This window comes from Mustelus asterias, unplaced genomic scaffold (assembly GCF_964213995.1).
Source record: "Mustelus asterias unplaced genomic scaffold, sMusAst1.hap1.1 HAP1_SCAFFOLD_1107, whole genome shotgun sequence".
NCBI lineage: Eukaryota > Metazoa > Chordata > Chondrichthyes > Carcharhiniformes > Triakidae > Mustelus > Mustelus asterias.
The window spans coordinates 87172-107441 of record NW_027591052.1 but is presented as its reverse complement, the minus strand read 5'-3'; the positions used below and the strand labels follow the sequence as shown (position 1 = coordinate 107441).

The window sequence follows — 20270 nt, the reverse complement described above, 5'->3', positions numbered from 1 at the left end:
TTAAAAAGGGCTGCAAGGAAAAGCCTGGGAATTACAGGCCGGTGAGCCTCACATCTGTGGTGGGTAAGTTGTTGGAAAGTATTTTGAGAGACAGGATCTACAGGCATTTAGAGATGCAAGGACTGATTTGGGACAGTCAGCATGGCTTTGTGAGTGGAAAATCATGTCTCAAATTTGGTTGAGTTTTTTGAAAGGGTAATCAAGAAGGTAGATGAGGGCAGTGCAGTTGATGTTGTCTAAATGGACTTCAGCAAGGCCTTTGACAAGGTACCGCATGGTAGGTTGTTGCATAAGGTTAAATCTCACGGGATCCAGGGTGAGGTAGCTAAATGGATACAAAATTGGCTTGATGACCGAAGCCAGAGGGTGGTTGTAGAGGGTTGTTTTTCTCGCACACTTTTGGACTGTGGGAGCACCCGGAAGAAGCCCATGCAGACATGGGGAGAACATGCAAACTCTGCACAGACAGTGACCCAATCGAACCCGGGTCTCCCGACCCTGTGAGGCAGCAGTGCTCACCATTGTGCCACTGTGCCGCATCTTCTCCACTTTCCGAAACCCTTCGGACTTTTGCAACCCTCTTTCCCAGAGTGAAGAATGCCAGCTTTTGCCACCCACATCCTCTATCTTACCGCTTCTCGCTGTCAATGTCAGGATCTAGGTGTTTTCCAACAAGAAATCACTGCAGCTGTTAAGTCTCTTTCAAGTGGAGATAATGTCAAAACATTTTGTTTTCAAACTGTCACCTATTTCCACATCCTTCACATTTTACCGTGCTACACAAGTTTTATTGATCAATTTTCCATCACACTTCCTTGCAGAATACATATCACACTGGCAGCTCCCTGATGTGGACAGATATGAATTCCATTAATGCTGGAGCCTTTGTAAAAAAAAAAAATCCTTTTCTACATTTAGCACTTTTCTTCAGATCTTGTATCTCCTGACCGGATCTGAAAGGTGTTTCAGTCAGGGTTCATTTATTGACAAGTTTCTGACTGCGTGTCTTTTCTCTGCTTTGTTCCTCCTGCACTGTGAAATTAGACTGTTTCTCTCCGCAGAACAGTGTCCAGTCCGTGACATTTGTGTTAAAGCCACACTGCATTCATCTTGACGTAATTTTTGACGCATCGCGATTTTAAACTTCCTCTTGTGGGGCATTCTAGGGCGAGAGGTCATAGTCTTAGGATAAGGGGTGGCAAATTTAAAACAGAGTTGAGGAGAAACTACTTCTCCCAAAGGGTTGTGAATCTGTGGAATTCGCTACCCCAAAGTGCGGTGGATGCTGGGACAGTGAGTAAATTTAAGGAGGAGTTAGACAGATTTTTAATGGGTTGAAGGGTTATGGGGAGAAGGCAGGAAAATGGAGATGAGGAACATATCAGCCATGATCGAATGGCGGAGCGGACTCAATGGGCCGAAGGGCCTAATTCTGCTCCTATATCTTATGAACTTATTTCTTTCACACAGTTTGTCTAGTGCTCATTAATACAACTGGCTATCTCTACTGAGCTCTGTAACCTCCTCCAAGGTCTCCGCACTCCCCTGATTCGGCCTCCTCTATATCCCTGTTTTCCCTCAATTTTGTTGGTGTTCCTTTGGTTTGATTGCTTTAGCTCAGTTGGCTGGACAGTTGACTAGTGATGCAGAGCGACACCAACAACGCGGGTTCAATTCCTGCACCAGCTGAGCTTATTCACAAAGCTCAACCTTCCCCCTCCCCTGAGGTGTGGTGACCCTCGGGTTAATCATAGAGTCCCTACAGTGCAGAAGGAGGCCATTTGGCCCATCGAGTCTGCACCGACCACAATCCCACCCAGGCCCTATCCCCGTAGCCCCACATATTTACTTGACGCTAAGGGGCAATTTGCCATGGCCAATTAACCTAACCCGCACATCTTTGGAGTGTGGGAGGAAACCGGAGGAAACGCACGCAGATGCGGGAAGAACGTGCAAACTCCACACACTGACCTGAGACCAGAATTGAAACCGGATCCTTGGCGCTGTGAGGCAGCAGCGCTAACCGCTGTGCCACCGAGCTGCCCAAAATCACCACCAGTCACAGGCTGCGGTCATCTGGGACTGTGGTGACTTTTGCTGTTGTGCATCTATATGGTACTCACTAGTGCCACTCTGCTTTGAATGTGGAGGCAGTGAATGTTAAACAAGGTGGAGGGGGTGCCAATCAAACAGTCTGTTTTATCCTGGATGGTGTCAAGCTTCTTGAGTGTTGTTGGAGCTGCACCCATCCAGGCAAGTGGAGAGTGTTCCATCACACTCCTGACTTGTGCCCTGAGGACGGTGGGCAGTCAGGAGGTGAGTACATGCCTCAGAATTCCCAGCCTCTGACTTCAGTAGTTCCCTGCTGGGGATGTCACCATTGCCTTAGCTTGTTTGTGTTCAATTGCCGAAGGCACTCAAAGTCCACCAATTTTAAACACGTGACACAGACCAATATCGAATGACCTGACATTCCACTGGAAGATGCTGTTGTGAATTATAGACAACAAAAACCGAGGAAGCTGGGAAAATTTAGCAGGTCTGGCAGCATCTATCGGGAGAAGAACAAGAGTTCATGTTTCGAGTCTGGACATGTCCGTCTTCAGAACATAGAATTGCTTCTCTCAACTAAAACGCACGAGTCTTGATCTGCTCTTGGAATCATTATGTGAACAGGCCTGTAAGAGAGTCCGCCTTCATTTTGGGTGGCACAGTGGGTTAGCTCCGCTGCCTCACAGCGCCAGGGACCCGGGTTCGATTCCTGGCTTCACTGTCCGTGTGGAGTTTGTACATTCCCCCCTGTGTCTGCATGGGTTTCCTCCCAAAATCCAAAGATGCGCGGGTTAGGTGGATTGGTCATGCTAAATTGCCCCTTTAGTGTCCTGGGATGTGTAGGTTAGAGGGATTAGCGGGGTGAATATGTGGGGTTGCGGAGATGGGGCCTGGGTGGGATTGTTGTCCGTGTGGACTCGATGGGCTGAATGGCCTCCTCCTGCACTGTGGGGATTCTATGGTCTATTCGATGATTTCTGCTGTTTTGTCCTTGTTTTCATTGTGAATCATAAAATGATGCGACTCAGAGGCCATTCATGCCTGTACTGCTAGCAAGCACTTGATACAAGATTTGGGGGGGGGATCAGCTGAAAAATAATCCTCCTAACCCAGTCTCTAAATAGAATGACTTCCAGCAAAATCCACCTGCCCGGCTATAGAAATCATAGAAACCCTACAGTGCAGAAGGAGGCCATTCAGCCCATCAAGTCTGCACCGACCACAATCCCACCCAGGCCCTACCCCCACATATTTACCCACTAATACCTCTAACCTACGCATCTCAGGACTCTAAGGGGCAATTTTTAACCTGGCCAATCAACCTAACCCGCACATCTTTGGACTGTGGGAGGAAACCGGAGCACCCGGAGGAAACCCACGCAGACACGAGGAGAATGTGCAAACTCCACACAGACAGTGACCCGAGCCGGGAACCGAACCCGGGACCCTGGAGCTGTGAAGCAGCAGTGCTAACCACTGTGCTACCGTGCCGCTGTGGGCAACGGACATGCCCGTGCTGCGTCTATTCTTTTGACCTGGTCATTATGTTTGGAATCGCTGGTTTAGAACGGAATGAACTGGCCACGGTAGTGAATACAGGTGGTGCGGGGACGTTTAAAATATTGATGCGCTCTAAATATTGCAGCCACGGTGTTACATTTGTGTTACATTCCTTCCCTGGAACACATCGGAGCCACTTTGGGTGCGGTTCTGCTCGGTGGAAGTTTAAATATCGCAGGAAAATGCAAAATGAACTTGCATTTGTGTTCCTGAAATATGATGTATCTGATTGTGGTTACTTGCCACTGATTAGAAATACAAAATCATAGTTGGCTTCACAGTGAGTGATCTGCATGAATTAATCAAGCTGTTTCACACTTAGCATAATGCATATTGATAAGTTCACTGCACAATGCTTTTCTATTTTTGGTGGGCATAGGATAGTGTACAAATCTCAAATGACAACTTAATGAATGCAAGAGCTCTTAGGCCCTCGCCAAAAAGCAACACTATTTTTTTTGGTAAGGTGGAAGAATCCATCAATGTCCAATGTTCATTTTGATTCATTTATAATTAAGTGAAATGTTGTGCAATTTCTCAACCTTTTTTTGACTCTTCATTTACAGGTGATTAAAGGCATTGTCAACATTCAAGTTGGTGATGTGAATGACAATCCACCCGTCTTCCACAATCAACCGTACAGCGTCCGAATTCCCGAGGTAGGTGACAAACTCGAGAAGGAACCTTGTATCCAAACCAATCGCTTGCCCTGCCTTGGCTAATTTACCAGGAGACCATGAGGCCATCAGATTTCTGTCTGCCGGAGGAAGCAGGAGTGTGCGCCACCTCGATTCATTTTAATTCCCTAGTAACTTGCCCTGCTGGTCACTTGACCAGAACCTATGATGTGGAGTTGCCGGGCGTTGGACTGGGGTGGGCACAGTAAGTAATCTCACAACGCCAGGTTAAAGTTCAACAGGTTTATTTGGAATCACGAGCTTTCAGAGCACTGCTCCTTCATCAGGCTCACCTGATGAAGGAGCAGCGCTCCGAAAGCTCGTGCTACCAAATAAACCTGTTGAACTTTAACCTGGTGTTGTGAGACTTCTTACTGGACCAGAACCTAAGCAGACAATCTAGTGCAGTACTGAGGAAGTGCTGCATTGCTAGAGGTGCATTTGATTTGATTTATTATTGTCACATGTATTAGTACACAGTGAAAAGTATTGTTTCTTGCGTGCAAGCATACCATGCATAGAGAAGGAAAGGAGAGAGTGCAGAATGTAGTGTAACAGTCACAGCTAGGGTGTAGAGAAAGATCAACTTAATGTGAGGTAGGTACACTCAAAAGTCTGACGGCAGCAGGGAAGAAGCTGTTCTTGAGTCGGTTGGTGCGTGACCTCAGACTTTTGTATCTTTTTCCCGATGGAAGAAAGAGTGTCCAGGATGCGTGGGATCCTCAAGTATGCTGCTGTCCCTTAGATTGGATGTTCTGGAGTTTCCGATGGAAATTAAAGATCTATGACGGTGGCCTGCCTGAAGACAACATCACCAAAAATAGATTAAAGGGTTACTCATGTTGATGCTGTTTACAGTGCGAAAAATAGAAGTCACAATTAGAACATAGAACATAGAACATTACAGCGCAGAACAGGCCCTTCGGCCCACGATGTTGCACCGACCAGTTAAAAAAAAACTGTGACCCTCCAACCTAAACCAATTTCTTTTCGTCCATGAACCTATCTACGGATCTCTTAAACGCCCCCAAACTAGGCGCATTTACTACTGATGCTGGCAGGGCATTCCAATCCCTCACCACCCTCTGGGTAAAGAACCTACCCCTGACATCGGTTCTATAACTACCCCCCCTCAATTTAAAGCCATGCCCCCTCGTGCTGGATTTCTCCATCAGAGGAAAAAGGCTATCACTATCCACCCTATCTAAACCTCTAATCATCTTATATGTTTCAATAAGATCCCCTCTTAGCCGCCGCCTTTCCAGCGAAAACAATCCCAAATCCCTCAGCCTCTCCTCATAGGATCTCCCCTCCATACCAGGCAACATCCTGGTAAACCTCCTCTGCACCCTCTCCAAAGCCTCCACATCCTTCCTGTAATGTGGGGACCAGAACTGCACACAGTACTCCAAGTGCGGCCGCACCAGAGTTGTGTACAGTTGCAACATAACGCTACGACTCCTAAATTCAATCCCCCTACCAATAAACGCCAAGACACCATATGCCTTCTTAACAACCTTATCTACTTGATTCCCAACTTTCAGGGATCTATGCACACATACACCTAGATCCCTCTGCTCCTCCACACTATTCAAAGTCCTCCCGTTAGCCCTATACTCAACACATCTGTTATTCCTACCAAAGTGAATTACCTCACACTTCTCCGCATTAAACTCCATCCGCCACCTCTCGGCCCAACTTTGCAACCTGTCTAAGTCTTCCTGCAAACTACGACACCCTTCCTCACTGTCTACCACACCACCGACTTTGGTGTCATCAGCAAATTTGCTAATCCACCCAACTATACCCTCATCCAGATCATTAATAAATATTACAAACAGCAGTGGCCCCAAAACAGATCCCTGAGGTACACCACTTGTAACCGCACTCCATGATGAATATTTACTATCAACCACCACCCTCTGTTTCCTATCCGCTAGCCAATTCCTGATCCAATTTCCTAGATCACCCCCAATCCCATACATCTGCATTTTCTGCAGAAGCCTACCATGGTGAACCTTATCAAACGCCTTACTAAAATCCATATATACCACGTCCACTGCCTTGCCCCCATCCACCTCCTTGGTCACTTTCTCAAAAAACTCAATAAGGTTAGTAAGGCACGACCTACCTGCCACAAAACCATGCTGACTATCACCTATCAATCAATTAGCCAACTATTATCTGTAATTAATTATGTGACAACTGTTTGGAGGCATTGTGAGAATGCTCTTGCAATGTAATTTTTGTTCCTATGTGCACAAGGATTTGGATTGGCGTTGACTGGAATGCTGCCAGTATTTGCAGGATCCCAGAAGAGTGTTGATGGGCAGTGTTCTCTCTCTCTCTCTCTCTCATTGCCCCCCTCCCCCACCAAAAGATGTGTTTTCTGACCATGAAGTTGGCGCACCATTGGCTGCCCGCAGGATCTTCCATTTCCGCCTATGGCGTCTTGCAAGGCTCTCCCATTCCGCTGCCAGGGAACTCGTTTCAGGGGGGGGTCCGCTTTGGCGGGACTGGAAGAACCTGCCGGCGGCAGCGGCCAAATTCCCTCCCGGTATTTTCACAAGGTCCCAAGAGTGTAGATTCTCCCGCCAAGAAAGACCACCGGTTCAGTTTACACCCGACAGCTTGCTACTATTTGTCCAGGAATCCCTAATTTTTAAGAAGCTCACATTGGTGTTCAGCTTCCCCCTCCCGGGCTTTGCTTCTCCCTCCTTTCGGAACCCTCCGAGATCTCTGCATTTTGCTAACTCTGGCCTCTTGAGCATATCCCTGATTTTAATGGTTCCACCAATAGTGATCATTCCTTCAGCCTCCGGGGGGTCCAGACTCTGTGGAATTCCTTCCCTTAGACTCTCTGACTCCGGAACTGGGGTTCCCATTCTTTTGGACGCTTCTTAAACCGTGTCTTTTGCACCGAGTGTTGGTCCATCTCTGCAGATGTCTCCTGCATCAGTGTTAGATTTTGTGAGAACTCTGTGATGAATGTTTTAACCATGTTAAAGGTGCTTAATGAGTGCAAGTTGCTGCTGTTAACCCTCAGATCACATCATAGAGCAAATGGATGTGAATATTTACCTCAGAATTGGACATTTTTAAATGTAGACGTTGTCAAAAAATGAAAGTTTTAAAGAAATGGATGCTTTTTGTGGACATTTCTACATTAGTTTTGAGTGTGGAGCTATCCCTGGTTGCTGGTAATTTTGCTGCTCATACAAGTCTGTCCTTCCTCACGTTCTGGGCAGAGAGACCTGTGGGGGCAATTTCCAAAGACCCCTTCTTTAGAACAAAGAAAATTACAGCACAGGAACAGGCCCTTCGGCCCTCCAAGTCTGCACCGACCATGCTGCCCGACTGAACTAAAACCCCCTACCCTTCCGGGGACCATATCCCTCCATTCCCATCTTATTCATGTATTTGTCAAGACGCCTCTTAAAAGTCACTATCGTTTCTGCTTCCACTACCTCCCCCGGCAGCGAGTTCCAGGCACCCACCACCCTCTGTGTAAAAAAACTTGCCTCGTACATCTCCTTTAAACCTTGCCCCTCGCACCTTAAGTCTATTGCCCCCTAGTAATTGACTCTGGGGAAAAGCTTCTGACTATCCACTTTGTCCATGCCCCTCATAATCTTGTAGGCTTCTATCGAGTCGCCCCTAACCTCCGTCGTTCCAGTGAGAACAAACCAAGTTTCTCCAACCTCTCCTCATAGCTAAGGCCCTCCATACCAGGCAACGTTCTGGTAAATCGTTTCTGTACCCTCTCCAAAACATCCACATCCTTCTGGTAGTGTGGCGACCAGAATTGAACATTATATTCCAAGTGCGGCCTAAAAAAATTAAAATATTCTTTTGCTGTTGCCAAGATTGGAAATACTGTCAAATTTACATTTTTCAGCAATTATTTATGTTTTATTCTGTCATCAGATGTGAGTATAATTGACTATTGCTCATCCCTAATTGCCCCTTGAGAAGGTGGTGGTAAGCCTACCATCTTGAACCATCGCAGTGCCTGTGGTGTCGGCACACCTAGAGTGCTGTTAGGGAGCAAGTTCCAGGATTTTGACCCAGTGACAGCGAAGGATCTATTTCCAAGGCAAGATGGTGTACAGTGTCAAGGAAACTTGCAGGTGGTGGTGTTCCTTTGTGTCTGCTGCCCTTGCTCTCCTAGGTGGTAGAGGTGGTGGGTTTCAAAGGTGCTGTCAGTGGAGGCATGTCCAGTTGCTGCAATGGGAGTTGTAAATGGTGCACGTTTCTGTCACTGTGCATTGGTGGTGGAAGGAGTGAGTGTGTGTGGGTGGGGTGCCAGTCAAGCGGGTTGCTTTGCCCTGGATGGTGCCGAGTTCCTAGAGTGTTGTTGGAGCTGCCTTCATCCAGGCAAGTGGGGATGAGTGTTCATTGAGCAATTGTGACTGACTGCTGTTTTTTTTTAAGTGCGCCCAAAATCAATTTCCTGAATTGTGTCTGGGAGACACAAGTTTCCAGCAAGGTCCTATTGATGAGATTAGATTTGAGTTAGGAAATTAAGGTGGCAATGTTTGTAAGATCCCGTGGGATTGTAAATTATTCAAGAGCAAAGTAACAACTCGCCGACCAAAGGCAAACACTGAAACGACAAAATCATTCACTGCAAATGTGCTGGAATTTAGCAGGCGTGTGAAAAGTTAATTTGGATGAATAGTTTACCATCGATTCAGTAAGAATATACTTGATGAACAGAAAATTGAATGTATTGCATCTGAACCAAAGATGACTTTGCTGTTAGCTCTCGGGGTTACGGAGTGAATGACAAACACTTTGGAATTATTAAAGGTGGCAACCCAATAAGTCGCCTGGAATGACATCCTAAATGACAGGAACAAAACCTCCAGCAGTTTACCTGACATTTGAACCCTCTGATTAGATTACCGGCTTCAAGTGGTTGTGTTATATCTCGACGTAGAGGATGGTAGTGTCGAGATTTTATCCTGCTCACGGGATATTTTAATTTGTTGGCAAGTTTACCGATTGCCACAGTGTCAGAAGGATGTGGAGGCTTTGGAGATGGTACAGAAAAGGATCATAAAAATCATAAAATCCCTACAGTGCAGAAGGAGGCCATTCGGCCCATCGAGTCGACAACGACCAGAATCCCACCCATGCCCTATTCCCGTAACCTCACATATTTATCCTGCTAATCCCTTGACACGAGGGCCAATTTATCATGGCCAATCCACCTAACCTGCACATCTTTGGAGTGTGGGAGGAAACCGGAGCACCCGGAGGAAACCCACGCAGACACGGGGAGAATGTGCAAACTCTATACAGACGGTGACCCGGGGCCGGAATTGAACCCGGGTCTCTGGCGCTATGAGACAGCAGTGCTAACCACTGCGCCACTGTGCTGCCTGGATGTTGCCTGATTTGGAGGATATTGGCTGTGAGAAGAGATGGAAACATAGAAAAATAGAAACTAGAAGCAGGGGTAGGCCATTGGACCCTTCGGGCTTGTTCGCCATTCATCTTGATCGTGGCTGATCATCAAATTCAATATCCCGATTTTTTTTTTTCCCCCTCTTCCCCCCCCCTGCCCCCCCCCCCCCCCACCGCCCGCCCCCCCCCCCCAATATCCCTTGATCCCTTTAGCCCCAAGAGCTATATCTAATTTCTTCTTGAAATCAGACGACAATTTGGCCTCAACTACTTTCTGTGGGAGTGAATACCACACATTCACCACCCCCTGGGTGAAGAAATTTCTCCTCACCTCAGTTCTAAAAGGTTTACCCCCTTATCCTCAAACCATGACCCCTAGTTCTGGACTCCCCCACCATCGGGAACATTCTTTCTGAATCTACCCTGTCTAATCCTGTTAAAAAATTTATAAATTGGACAAACTTTGTTTGTTTTCACTTGAATGTCAGGCGCTTAAGGGGGCGACCTGATAGAAGCTTACAAAATTGTGAGAGGCATGGGTGGAATGGAGAGTCAGAGTCTTTTTCCCAGGATAAAAATATCACAGACCCGATGGGCTGAATGGCCTCCTTCTGCACTATAGGATTCTATGTTCTAATTACTAAGGGACATAGGGTTAAGGTAAAAGGGAGAAAGTTTAACGGAGATGTGAGAGGAAAGTTTTTTTACACAAAGGGTGGTAAGTGCCAGCGGAGGTGGCAGAAGCAGATACAATAGCAACGTTCAAGAGGCATCTTGACAGATGCATGAATAGGCAGAGAGAATAGAGGGATACGGACCGCGTAGAGGGAAAAGGTCTTTGGCTTAGAAGGGCATCACGTGTCGGCGGAGGCTTGGTGGGCCGAAGGGCCTGTTCCTGTGCTGTACTGTACTGTTCTTTGTACTTCACGTTGGGTAAGTGACAGACACCCGGGTGGTTTTAGTTGAAGGGCTGACCCAGCTCCTCGTGCTTGCAAGTTTTCCCCCCGATAGTGTTGCCAACAAGGCGCTATATCAATGCAGGTGGCTTGCATTCGGGCTTATTAGATTGACTGGCCCTCAGCGCCATTTCTATTGGTGGGATCTTTCGATTGACAAACTGTTTGCTGCATAACAATTGCGACACTTCAAAGTAACTCCTGGTATTTGAGCGCAGACTTGCGAGATGTGCCTGGCATAATTGCAATGCAACAAAACTGGCACTTGTGAATTTGGGATCAAAGCAGTTAAGTCGAGGGGAAAAAAAACGATGTCAGCTTGGATGGTGTACAGATGTAAATTATTTATGATCCACAAATTATTTTACAGCTTGGTTTATAAAATAAAATAATGGCGCATATTCATAAATTTATTATGAAAATGACTTTACCGATTCCATAAAATTTTCTTGCGAAAACATAATGATTCTTTTGTCATTTTAAAGGGCCATTGAACATTGACACAGCTGAAACTAATTCATGAAGTTAGACGTGACAAACCTCATTAAATTTGCATGTATTCATTTTATGCTAATCACTGTCCTCTGACTGATATTTGATTCTTGGTAATAGAGTTTTATGACTTTCCAATTTGCTGAATGTGTCCTGTCTGTCACGCTGCCCTGCAGTCTCTGTAGCACATTAGTTAAGGACTGAAATATATATATTAGCTGACCTTCAGTCTCCGATCTCGGCTATAAAGCAGCAATGTCATCAAAAGAGAGAAATGTTTGACAGAGAAGGGAAAGAGAGAGAATTCCCATACCTGATGGGGTTTGATATCAGCCGCGATCATACTGAATGGCAGAGCAGGCTCAAGGGGCTGAATTGCCTACTCCTGCTCCCAGCTGTTAACCTTCCTGTGTGCCACAAAGCTCAATTTGATGATTAAAGCAAGATGGATAAGTTGGGAAAGGTTGAGAAGCTCTCTAGGAACCTACCTCGTTGGGTCAAGAATTTGGGAGCACTTTGCAATGTCGCACGGACTGCAAAGTGATTTGATTTTATTATTGTCATGTATTGGGACACAGCTATACAGACAAGTGTATACCATTCAAAGAGTTATTTTATTCGTGAGACATGGGCGTCGTTGGCTGGCCAACATTTATTGCCCATCCCTAGTCAAAGAACAGTACAGCACAGGAAACAGGCCCTTCGGCCCTCCAAGCCTGTGCCGCTCATTGGTCCAACTAGACCATTCATTTGTATCCGTCCATTCGCAGACTGCTCATGTGACTATCCAGGTAAGTCTTAAACGATGCCAGCGTGTCTGCCTCCACCACCCTACTTGGCAGCGCATTCCAGGCCCCCACCACTCTCTGTGTAAAAAAAACATTCCTCTAATATCTGAGTTATACCTCGCCCCTCTCACCTTGAGCCCGTGACCCCTCGTGATCGCCACCTCCGACCTGGGAAAAAGCTTCCCACTGTTCACCCTATCTATACCCATCATAATTTAGTACACCTCTATCGGGTCTCCCCTCATTCTCCGTCTTTCCAGGGAGAACAAGCCCAGTTTACCCAATCCTTCCTCATAGCTAAGACCCTCCACACCAGGCAACACCCTGGTAAACCTTCTCTGCACTCTCTCTAACGCCTCCACGTCCTTCTGGTAGTGCGGTAGTCGCCCTTGTTCAGAGGGAAGTTGAGTCAACCACATTGCTGTGCTTCTGGAGTCGCATGTTGGCCAAACCAGGTGAGGACGGCAGATTTCCTTCCCGAAAGGACATTAGTGAACCAGATGGGTTTTTCCGACAATCGACAATAGTTTCATGGTCATTAGTAGATTCTTAATTCCAGATTTATTTTTATTGAATTCAAATTCCACCACCTGCCATGGCGGGATTCGAACCCAGGTCCCCGGAACATTAGCTGAGTTTCTGGATTAATAGTCCAGTGATTGTACCACTAGGGAGAAGGAAAGGATCGAGTGCAGAATATAGTGTTGCAGTGACAGATAGGGTGAAGAGATAGATCAGCTTAATACATGGTAGGTCCATTCAAAAGTCTGACAGCAGCAGGGAAGAAGCTGTTCTTGAGTCGGTTGGTACGTGACTTCAGACTTCTGTATCTTTTTCCTGACTGAAGAAGGTGGAAGAGAGAATGTCCGGGGTGCGTGATGTCCTTAATTATGCTGGTTGCTTTTCCGAGGCAGTGGGAAGTATAGACAGAGTCAATGGATGGGAGGCTGGACGCAACTTGCTCTCACCACCCGGGCAGCTGCCAATGGGCTAGTGATGTCCATATCCTGCAAATACTTTTATAAATCTACAAGAACGATGCATCAACAACAGCCAGATGGGCCACCAGATGTTTGCTTAGTAGGGAATGTGTATAAATGAATTTCAATGTTTAGGGAATAATGAACACCTTGAGCTGTTAGGCCATGGCATTTTGGGCTACCCATTTCCATTCTGTAGTTCCTTGGGCACACTTGGCCATGAGGGGGGAGATGGGTAAACTTTTAGGCTTCTGACAATGCAGATCTATAAAGGTTTCCTATTGGGAGAGCAATATGGATTGACTCGACCCTCCTTGATGTTTCTTTCCTTTCCCGCAGTCCCTAATCTCTACACAGCGCTGAAGTGTTTGGGATTGGGAATGAGCCAGGTTGGGATCACCAAGCACTTGTGCCTACTCAAACCACCTGGCCCTCCAAGCTGCTTTCTAATGAATGCAGCAATGGTGCTCCCTCATTGGTTCCAGTGGACCAATAGTTGGTTGCATTTGCAATCCTCAGTACCTAATATTGGGGTTTTGCCTCCAATCATGGCCTCCTGTGCATCCCTCTCTTAATCGCTCCAACATTGGCAGCTGTGTCTTCAGTTACCAGGCCCGCTTAGCTCTGAAATTCATAGAATCCCGACAGTGCATAAGGAAGCCATTCACAGCCTATCGAGTCTTCACCAACTCTCAGACAGAGCATCTTACCTAATCCTTATCCCCAACCTATCCCTGTAACCCCATCCATTTACCCCGCTGATCCCCCTGATTTGCACATCTTTGGAGACTAAGGAGCAATTTAGCGTGGCCAATTCACCTAACCTGCACATCTTTGTTATTAGAGTTTATTTATTAGCCACAAGTAGGCTTACATCAACACCGCAATGAAGTTACTGTGAAAATCCCCCAGTCGCCACACTCCTGTTCGGGTACACTGGCCATGCTAAATTCTTCCTCAGTGTACCTCACCAGCATGTCTTTCGGACTGTGGGAGGAAACCAGACCCCTGGAGGAAACCCACGCAGACGCGGGGAGAATGTGCAAACTCCGCACCGACAGTGACCCGAGCCGGGAATCGAACCCGGGTCCCTGGCGCTGTGAGGCAGCAGTGCTAACCACTGTGCCACCGTGCTGCCCTTGAATCTTTGGACACTGAAGGGCAAATCAACCTAACCGACACACCTTTGGAGTGTGGGAGGAAACCGGAGCACCCGGAGGAAACCCACGCAGACACGGGGAGAGAATTCCCTCCCGTGACTCCTTCTCGATCAGGCTCTTATCTTTGAACTTTGACCTCCCCCCCCCCCCCCCCCCACCCTTGAAGTTTTTTAGTCATTTGCCCTAATATCTCCTCGTGGCTCAACATCCCACTTTGTTTAATAACACTCTTGCAAGGTTCCTTAGGGTAGTTTACCTCGCTAAAGGTGCTGTGAAGGTGAAATGAGTTGCTGTTCCCTGTGTTAATACCAGTCCAAAATAGAGTAGCACGGTGAGGATTTCTTTCATGGAACCATTACGCTAGCTCTGATGAAATAAATAATGCCTATTTGTGAGCAGCAGTGTTTTACAGCTAATCTGTAACAAGTCATTCACTGATGAGAACATCAAAGTTGACTTTATTATACAAGGGAACAGAGGTTAGTTTACTGATGATGCCGATTCATTACCACATGTCAAAAGAATACACACAGTGAAAGTGTTTTAATTAAGTTCACACTTGCTGAGCAAATTTGCATTTGGAACAACTAATTTTACCTGCCTGTATTTTAATAACTTGACACGGAGCATGTTTAACCATCCTACTTCAACTTCAGTTCGTAAGAGTGTGACTTGACATTAACATTCGCTAAGGAACTTGGATCAGTAATATAATTCCAGGCTGAAAGTTCAATTTCTTGCAGCTCCAATAATTCCACGGACATTTTTTTAATGGAGGACATTGCTGGGGTTCATCAGCTGTCGCTGCAGGAAGTTAGTTCCAGAGAGTGGAAGCCTCGCTTGAACTCTTTGCCTATCTACAAACCCGTGACCTCTACCATCTAGAAGGACGGGCAGCAGATACATGGGAACACCACCACCTGCAAGTTCCCCTCCAAACCGCTCACCATCCTGATCCGGAAATATATCCTTCACTGTCGCTGGGGTCAAATCCTGGGACTCCCTCTCTAACAGCACTGTGGGTGTACCTACACCACAGCCGTCCAAGAAGGCAGCTCACCACCAACTTCTCGAGGGCAATTAGGGATGGGCAATGAATGCTGGCCTCGCCAGTGACGCCCAGGTACCGTCAACAAATAATTTTGAAGAAACTGATGTTAACAAGTGAGCTCTTCAAGGAGCTATTAAAGAGAAATTGGCCATTTGGTACAGCGAGTCTGATGCCATTTGTAAATTGAGTTTGTGTCTTTATATGCCCTGTTTGTGAACAGAACTCCCACTCACCTGATGAAGGGGCAGCGCTCCGAAAGCTAGTGGCTTGTGCTACCAAATAAGCCTGTTGGACTTTAACCTGGTGTTGTGAGACTTCTTGCGCCATTTTTCCCACCATAGCGTCTTTCTTTCTTCCATCCAATTTCTTTAATGCCCCTCTGTTCTATTGGTCAGCCTTCATCTGTCTTTCACCCCAAACTCTGGAATTCCCTCCCTAAACCTCTCCCCATCTTGCTCCCCCTCTTCCCCTTTGAAGCAGCTTAGAAGCTTTAGGATACCAGCCTAATATCTCCTTCTCTGGTTCAGTGTCAAATGTTGCCTGATGATGCTCCTTGGAGCACCTTGGGATGTTTAACAATGTTGAAAGCATTGCATATATCCAAATGGTCGCTGCTTTCCATCTGGGTAGCTCTCTTTCAAACAGCTTAATTGATTTTGCATCCACGATCATCTATTCTATGGTTCATAGAAACACAGAAAATAGGAGCAGGAGTAGGCCATTCAGCCCTTCGAGCCTGCTCCGCCATTCATTACAATCATGGTTGAACATCCAACTCAATAGTCTGATTCCCCCCCCACCTCCAATCCTTTGATCCCCTTCATCTCAAGTGCGATATCTAACTGCTTCTTGAAAACATTCAATGTTTTGGCCTCAATTACTTACTGTGGTAGTGAATTCCACAGGCTGACCACTCTCCGGGTGAAGAAATTTCTCCTCCTCCTCTGTCCTGCCCTGTATCTTCAGACTGTGACCCCCTGGTTCTGGACACCCGCCACCATTGGGAACATCCTTCTTGCATTTACCCTGTCCAGTCCTGTTAGAATTTTGTAGGTTTCTACGAGATCACCTCTCATTCTCCTGAACTCCAGAGAATACAATCCGAACCGACTCAATCTCTCCTCAGTCCTACCATCCCAGGAATCAGTCTGGTAAACCATCTCTGCACTCCCTCCAGAGCAAGAACATCCTTCCGAAGATAAGGAGACCAAAACTATTCCAGGCGTGGCCTCCCCAAGGCCCTGTATAATTGGAGCAAGACATTTCTGCTCCTGTCCTCAAATCCCCTCGCTATGAAGGCCAACGTACTATTTGCATTTTTTACTGCCTGCTGCACTTGCATGCTTACCTTCAGCAACTGGTGTACGAGGACACCCAGGTCTCGTTGCACATTCCCCTCTCCTAATTTACGGCTATTGAGATGATAACCTGCCTTCCCATTTTTGTTCGTGATATGAAAGTTTTTTTTCCTACCTGGATGTGACCAAATTGGGCTAGTTTGTCAAATGGCCCTTTTTGTGCATATTTTGGGGGTTTGCGTGTCTCTTAAATGGACCGATTCTAACCAGATTTAAAACGAAGATGACGTCCAGCATCTACTGATGGATAGATGGTGAAGTGAACAGTGCAAGTTGTGTGAAATTCTTGGTGACTAAGGTTGGCGATCAATTTAAAAATAAAACATCGATATTGTTTTTATCTCCTGGTGGTCTGCATCAGGTTGCACTGCAGTGTACAGGTAGCTGGGAAGGCTTCCCGTGGTAGCCTGGTAGACAGCAGGGCATCTTGACAAGTACACAAACTTCATGTATTCCCAATGAGCCAGAATCGGCAAGTACTAACATTGAACTTCACTAACCACATCCGGGGGCTTGACGCAGGTAAAAAGTTAGAACATGTGGCGATATCTCAGATACTTCTAAGCATTTTGTTCTCACTGGAATGACGGAGGTTGAGGGGAGACCTGATGGAAGTCTACAAGATTATGAGGGGCATGGACAGAGTGGATAGTCAGAAGCTTTTTCCCAGGGTGGAAGAGTCAGTTACTGGGGGGGCACAGGATTAAGGGGCAAGGTTTAAAGGAGATGTACAAGGCAGATGTTTTACACAGAGGGTGGTGGGTGCCTGGAACTCACTGCCGGGGGAGGTAGTGGACGCGGAAACGGTAGTGACTTTTAAGGGGCATCTTGACAAGTACATGAATAGGATGGGAATAGAGGGATATGGTCCCCGGAAGGGTAGGGGGTTTTAGTTCAGTCGGGCAGCATGGTTGGTGCAGGCTTGGAGGGCCGAAGGGCCTGTTCCTGTGCTGTAATTTTCTTTGTTCTTTGTTCATTTGTATATTAGAATTCACACTGAATCATGTCTGGTTTGAGAGTTCATTTGAGAGGATTCTTGTGTAATTAAATTTTACTAATAATGAGCATATTTCAAGTGTATTGAATTGTTAAGGAAATCTGTAATCCATATTACAGGACGTGTTTTAACATCAGTGAAATTGATGCCTACAAGTGATCTATATGTGGTGAGAGTCAAGATGTTTATAAGATGCGAATACTATTTTTGGTGCCCTGTAAACACAGGATATACTAGTGGAGATTTGATGATAAAGTTTACTTATTAGTCACAAGTTAGGCTTACATTAACACTGCGATGAAGTTACTGTGAAATTCCCCTAGTCGCCACACTCCGGCGCCTGTTCGGGTCAATGCACCTAACCTGCACGTCTTTCAGACTGTGGGAGGAAACCGGAGCACCCGGAGGAAACCCACGTAGACACAAGGAGAATGTGCAAACTCCACACAGACAGTGACCCAAGCCGGGAATTGAACCCAGGTCCCTGCTGGCGCTGTGAGGCAGCAGTGCTAACCACTGTGCCACCCGGCATCCCAACATCTAAAACTTGGAGAAAACTGAGGCAGGGAATTGTGGATCTGGGTCATACAGTGATAATTTTGAGAATACTGGAGAACATAAGAACTAGGAGCAGGAGTAGGCCATCTGGCCCCTCGAGCCTGCTCCGCCATTCAATAAGATCATGGCTGATCTTTTCGTGGACTCAGCTCCACTTACCCGCCCGCTCACCATAACCCTTAATTCCTTTACTGTTCAAAAATTAATCTATCCTTGCCTTAAAAACATTCAATGAGGTAGCCTCAACTGCTTCACTGGGCAGGGAATTCCACAGATTCACAACCCTTTGGGCGAAGAAGTTCCTCCTCAACTCAGTCCTAAGTCTGCTCCCTGTTATTTTGAGGCCACGCCCCCTAGTTCTCGTTTCACCCACCAGTGGAAACAACTTCACTGCTTCTATCTTATCTAACTTCATAATCTCTCGATGCTTATCTGACGCAGAGAAGTCTGGCAGAGGTAATTAGAGTTTTAGAAGCAGTAGATAATGTAGCTTTGGAAGCAGTAGATAATATGATATACTCTCCCCATTGCCATTCATCTTAGAGCAATGTTAACAGCATTTGGGTGGCATGGTGGCACAGTGGTTAGCACTGCTGCCTCACAGCGCCAGGGATCCCGGTTCAAATCCAGCCTCGGGTGACTGTCTGTATGGAGTTTGCACGTTCTCCCCATGTCTGCGTGGGTTTCCTCCCACAGTCCGAAAGACGAGCTGGCTAGGTGGATTGGCCATGCAAAATTGACCCTTAATGTCAGAGGGATTTGCAGGATAAAAATGTGGGGTTACGGGAATAGGGCCTGGGTGGGATTGTGGTCGGTGCAAACTCGATGGGCCGAATGGCCTCCTTCTGTACTGTAGGGTTTCTATGATTCACACACAGTTTATGTAGAAAGTACCTCTTGTTCCAAAATATATCTGCAATCCCTGAACTCACCAAGAATTCCCTTTCCCAAACAACATCCAAATTAAATAACTCTATCCATCAAATCCAGCTTATAGTTACCACACAATACAGGGCTGATGATCAAGTCTTTTTCTGGTCAAGTGTAGATATTTAAACTGCCTTTACTAAGATCTCCTGCAATGCCTCTGGTCAGCACTGCTGCTTCACAGCTCCAGGGACCTGGGCTCGATTTCCCGGCTTGGGTCACTGTCTGCGTGGAGTCTGCACATTCTCCCCGTGTCTGCGTAGGTTTCCTCCGGGTGCTCCAGTTTCCTCCCACAGTCCAAAGATGTATGGGTTAAGTGGATTGGCTATGCTAAATTAACCCTAGTGTCAGGGGGGACTAGCAGGGCAAATATGTGGGGTTATGGGAATAGGGCTTGGGTGGGATCACGGTCGGTGCAGACTTGATGGGCCAAATGGCAGCCTCCTGCACTGTAGGGATTCTATGATTCTAACTTGATGTTTTTGGGGTTGGGGGGGGGGGGGCGGTCAGTACATCTTCCCTAACTGCTCAAAGCTGTTGGCAGTAAGGTCCATGTGGTGGGGGTGGTTTAGTAATTGAACTGCCGGGAACCTGCCGTGGAAGCGTTGCCTTTGGCGGGACTGGAAGATCCTGCCAGCGGGAAGGACTGGATAATCCCGCCATAGGAATGGGAACCTCCTGAAATAAACACATCTGTTTCCCCTTTACAACCAGGTATTTACATTAACAAAAAGATGAATACCATGGGGGGTTGGCAGGGATGGGGGGCTTCTTTTTGAGTTGTAGAGTCACTTGTCTTTTACTCAACTTCTGTATTTGAAGTAATAATTCATAGAATCCCTACAGTGCAGAAGGAGGCCATTCGGCCCATTGACTGCACCAACCACAATCCCATCTGGGCCCTATCCCCCTAACCCCACATATTTACCCTGTTAATCCCACTAACCTACACATCCCGGGACACACTAAGAGGCAATTTAGCATGTTTGGACTGTGGGAGGAAACCGGAGCACCCGGAGGAAACCCACGCAGACATGGGGAGAACGTGCAGACTCCACACAGACAGTGACCCAAGCCGGGAATCGAACCCGGATCCTTGACGCTTTGAGACAGCAGTGCTAACCACTGTGCCACCGTGCCGCCCTAATACTTCCTTAATGTGGCTTGAAGCTACATAAATACAGGTTGTCTTTGAGTCCCAGCTTTTTGACTTGCAAATGCAAAGTTCAGATAGGGAGGAAGATACCCTACCTCAATGTCAATGTGGTTGACTCTCAACTGCCCTCGGGCAACTGGAGTTGG

The 20270-nt window shown here is 46.7% G+C and overlaps 1 protein-coding gene across 1 annotated transcript in view; it reads left to right on the top strand.

Moving 5' to 3' along the window:
• The window catches only part of LOC144487895 (cadherin-23-like), a gene marked incomplete at both ends in the record, with an annotated part of 83004 nt that overhangs the window by 15701 nt on the left and 47033 nt on the right, over positions 1 to 20270 (top strand). The window contains one exon of the mRNA XM_078205946.1: positions 4179 to 4271. Within this exon, the coding sequence (XP_078062072.1) occupies positions 4179 to 4271 (93 nt within the window). The remainder of the gene's footprint in view (positions 1 to 4178; positions 4272 to 20270) is intronic.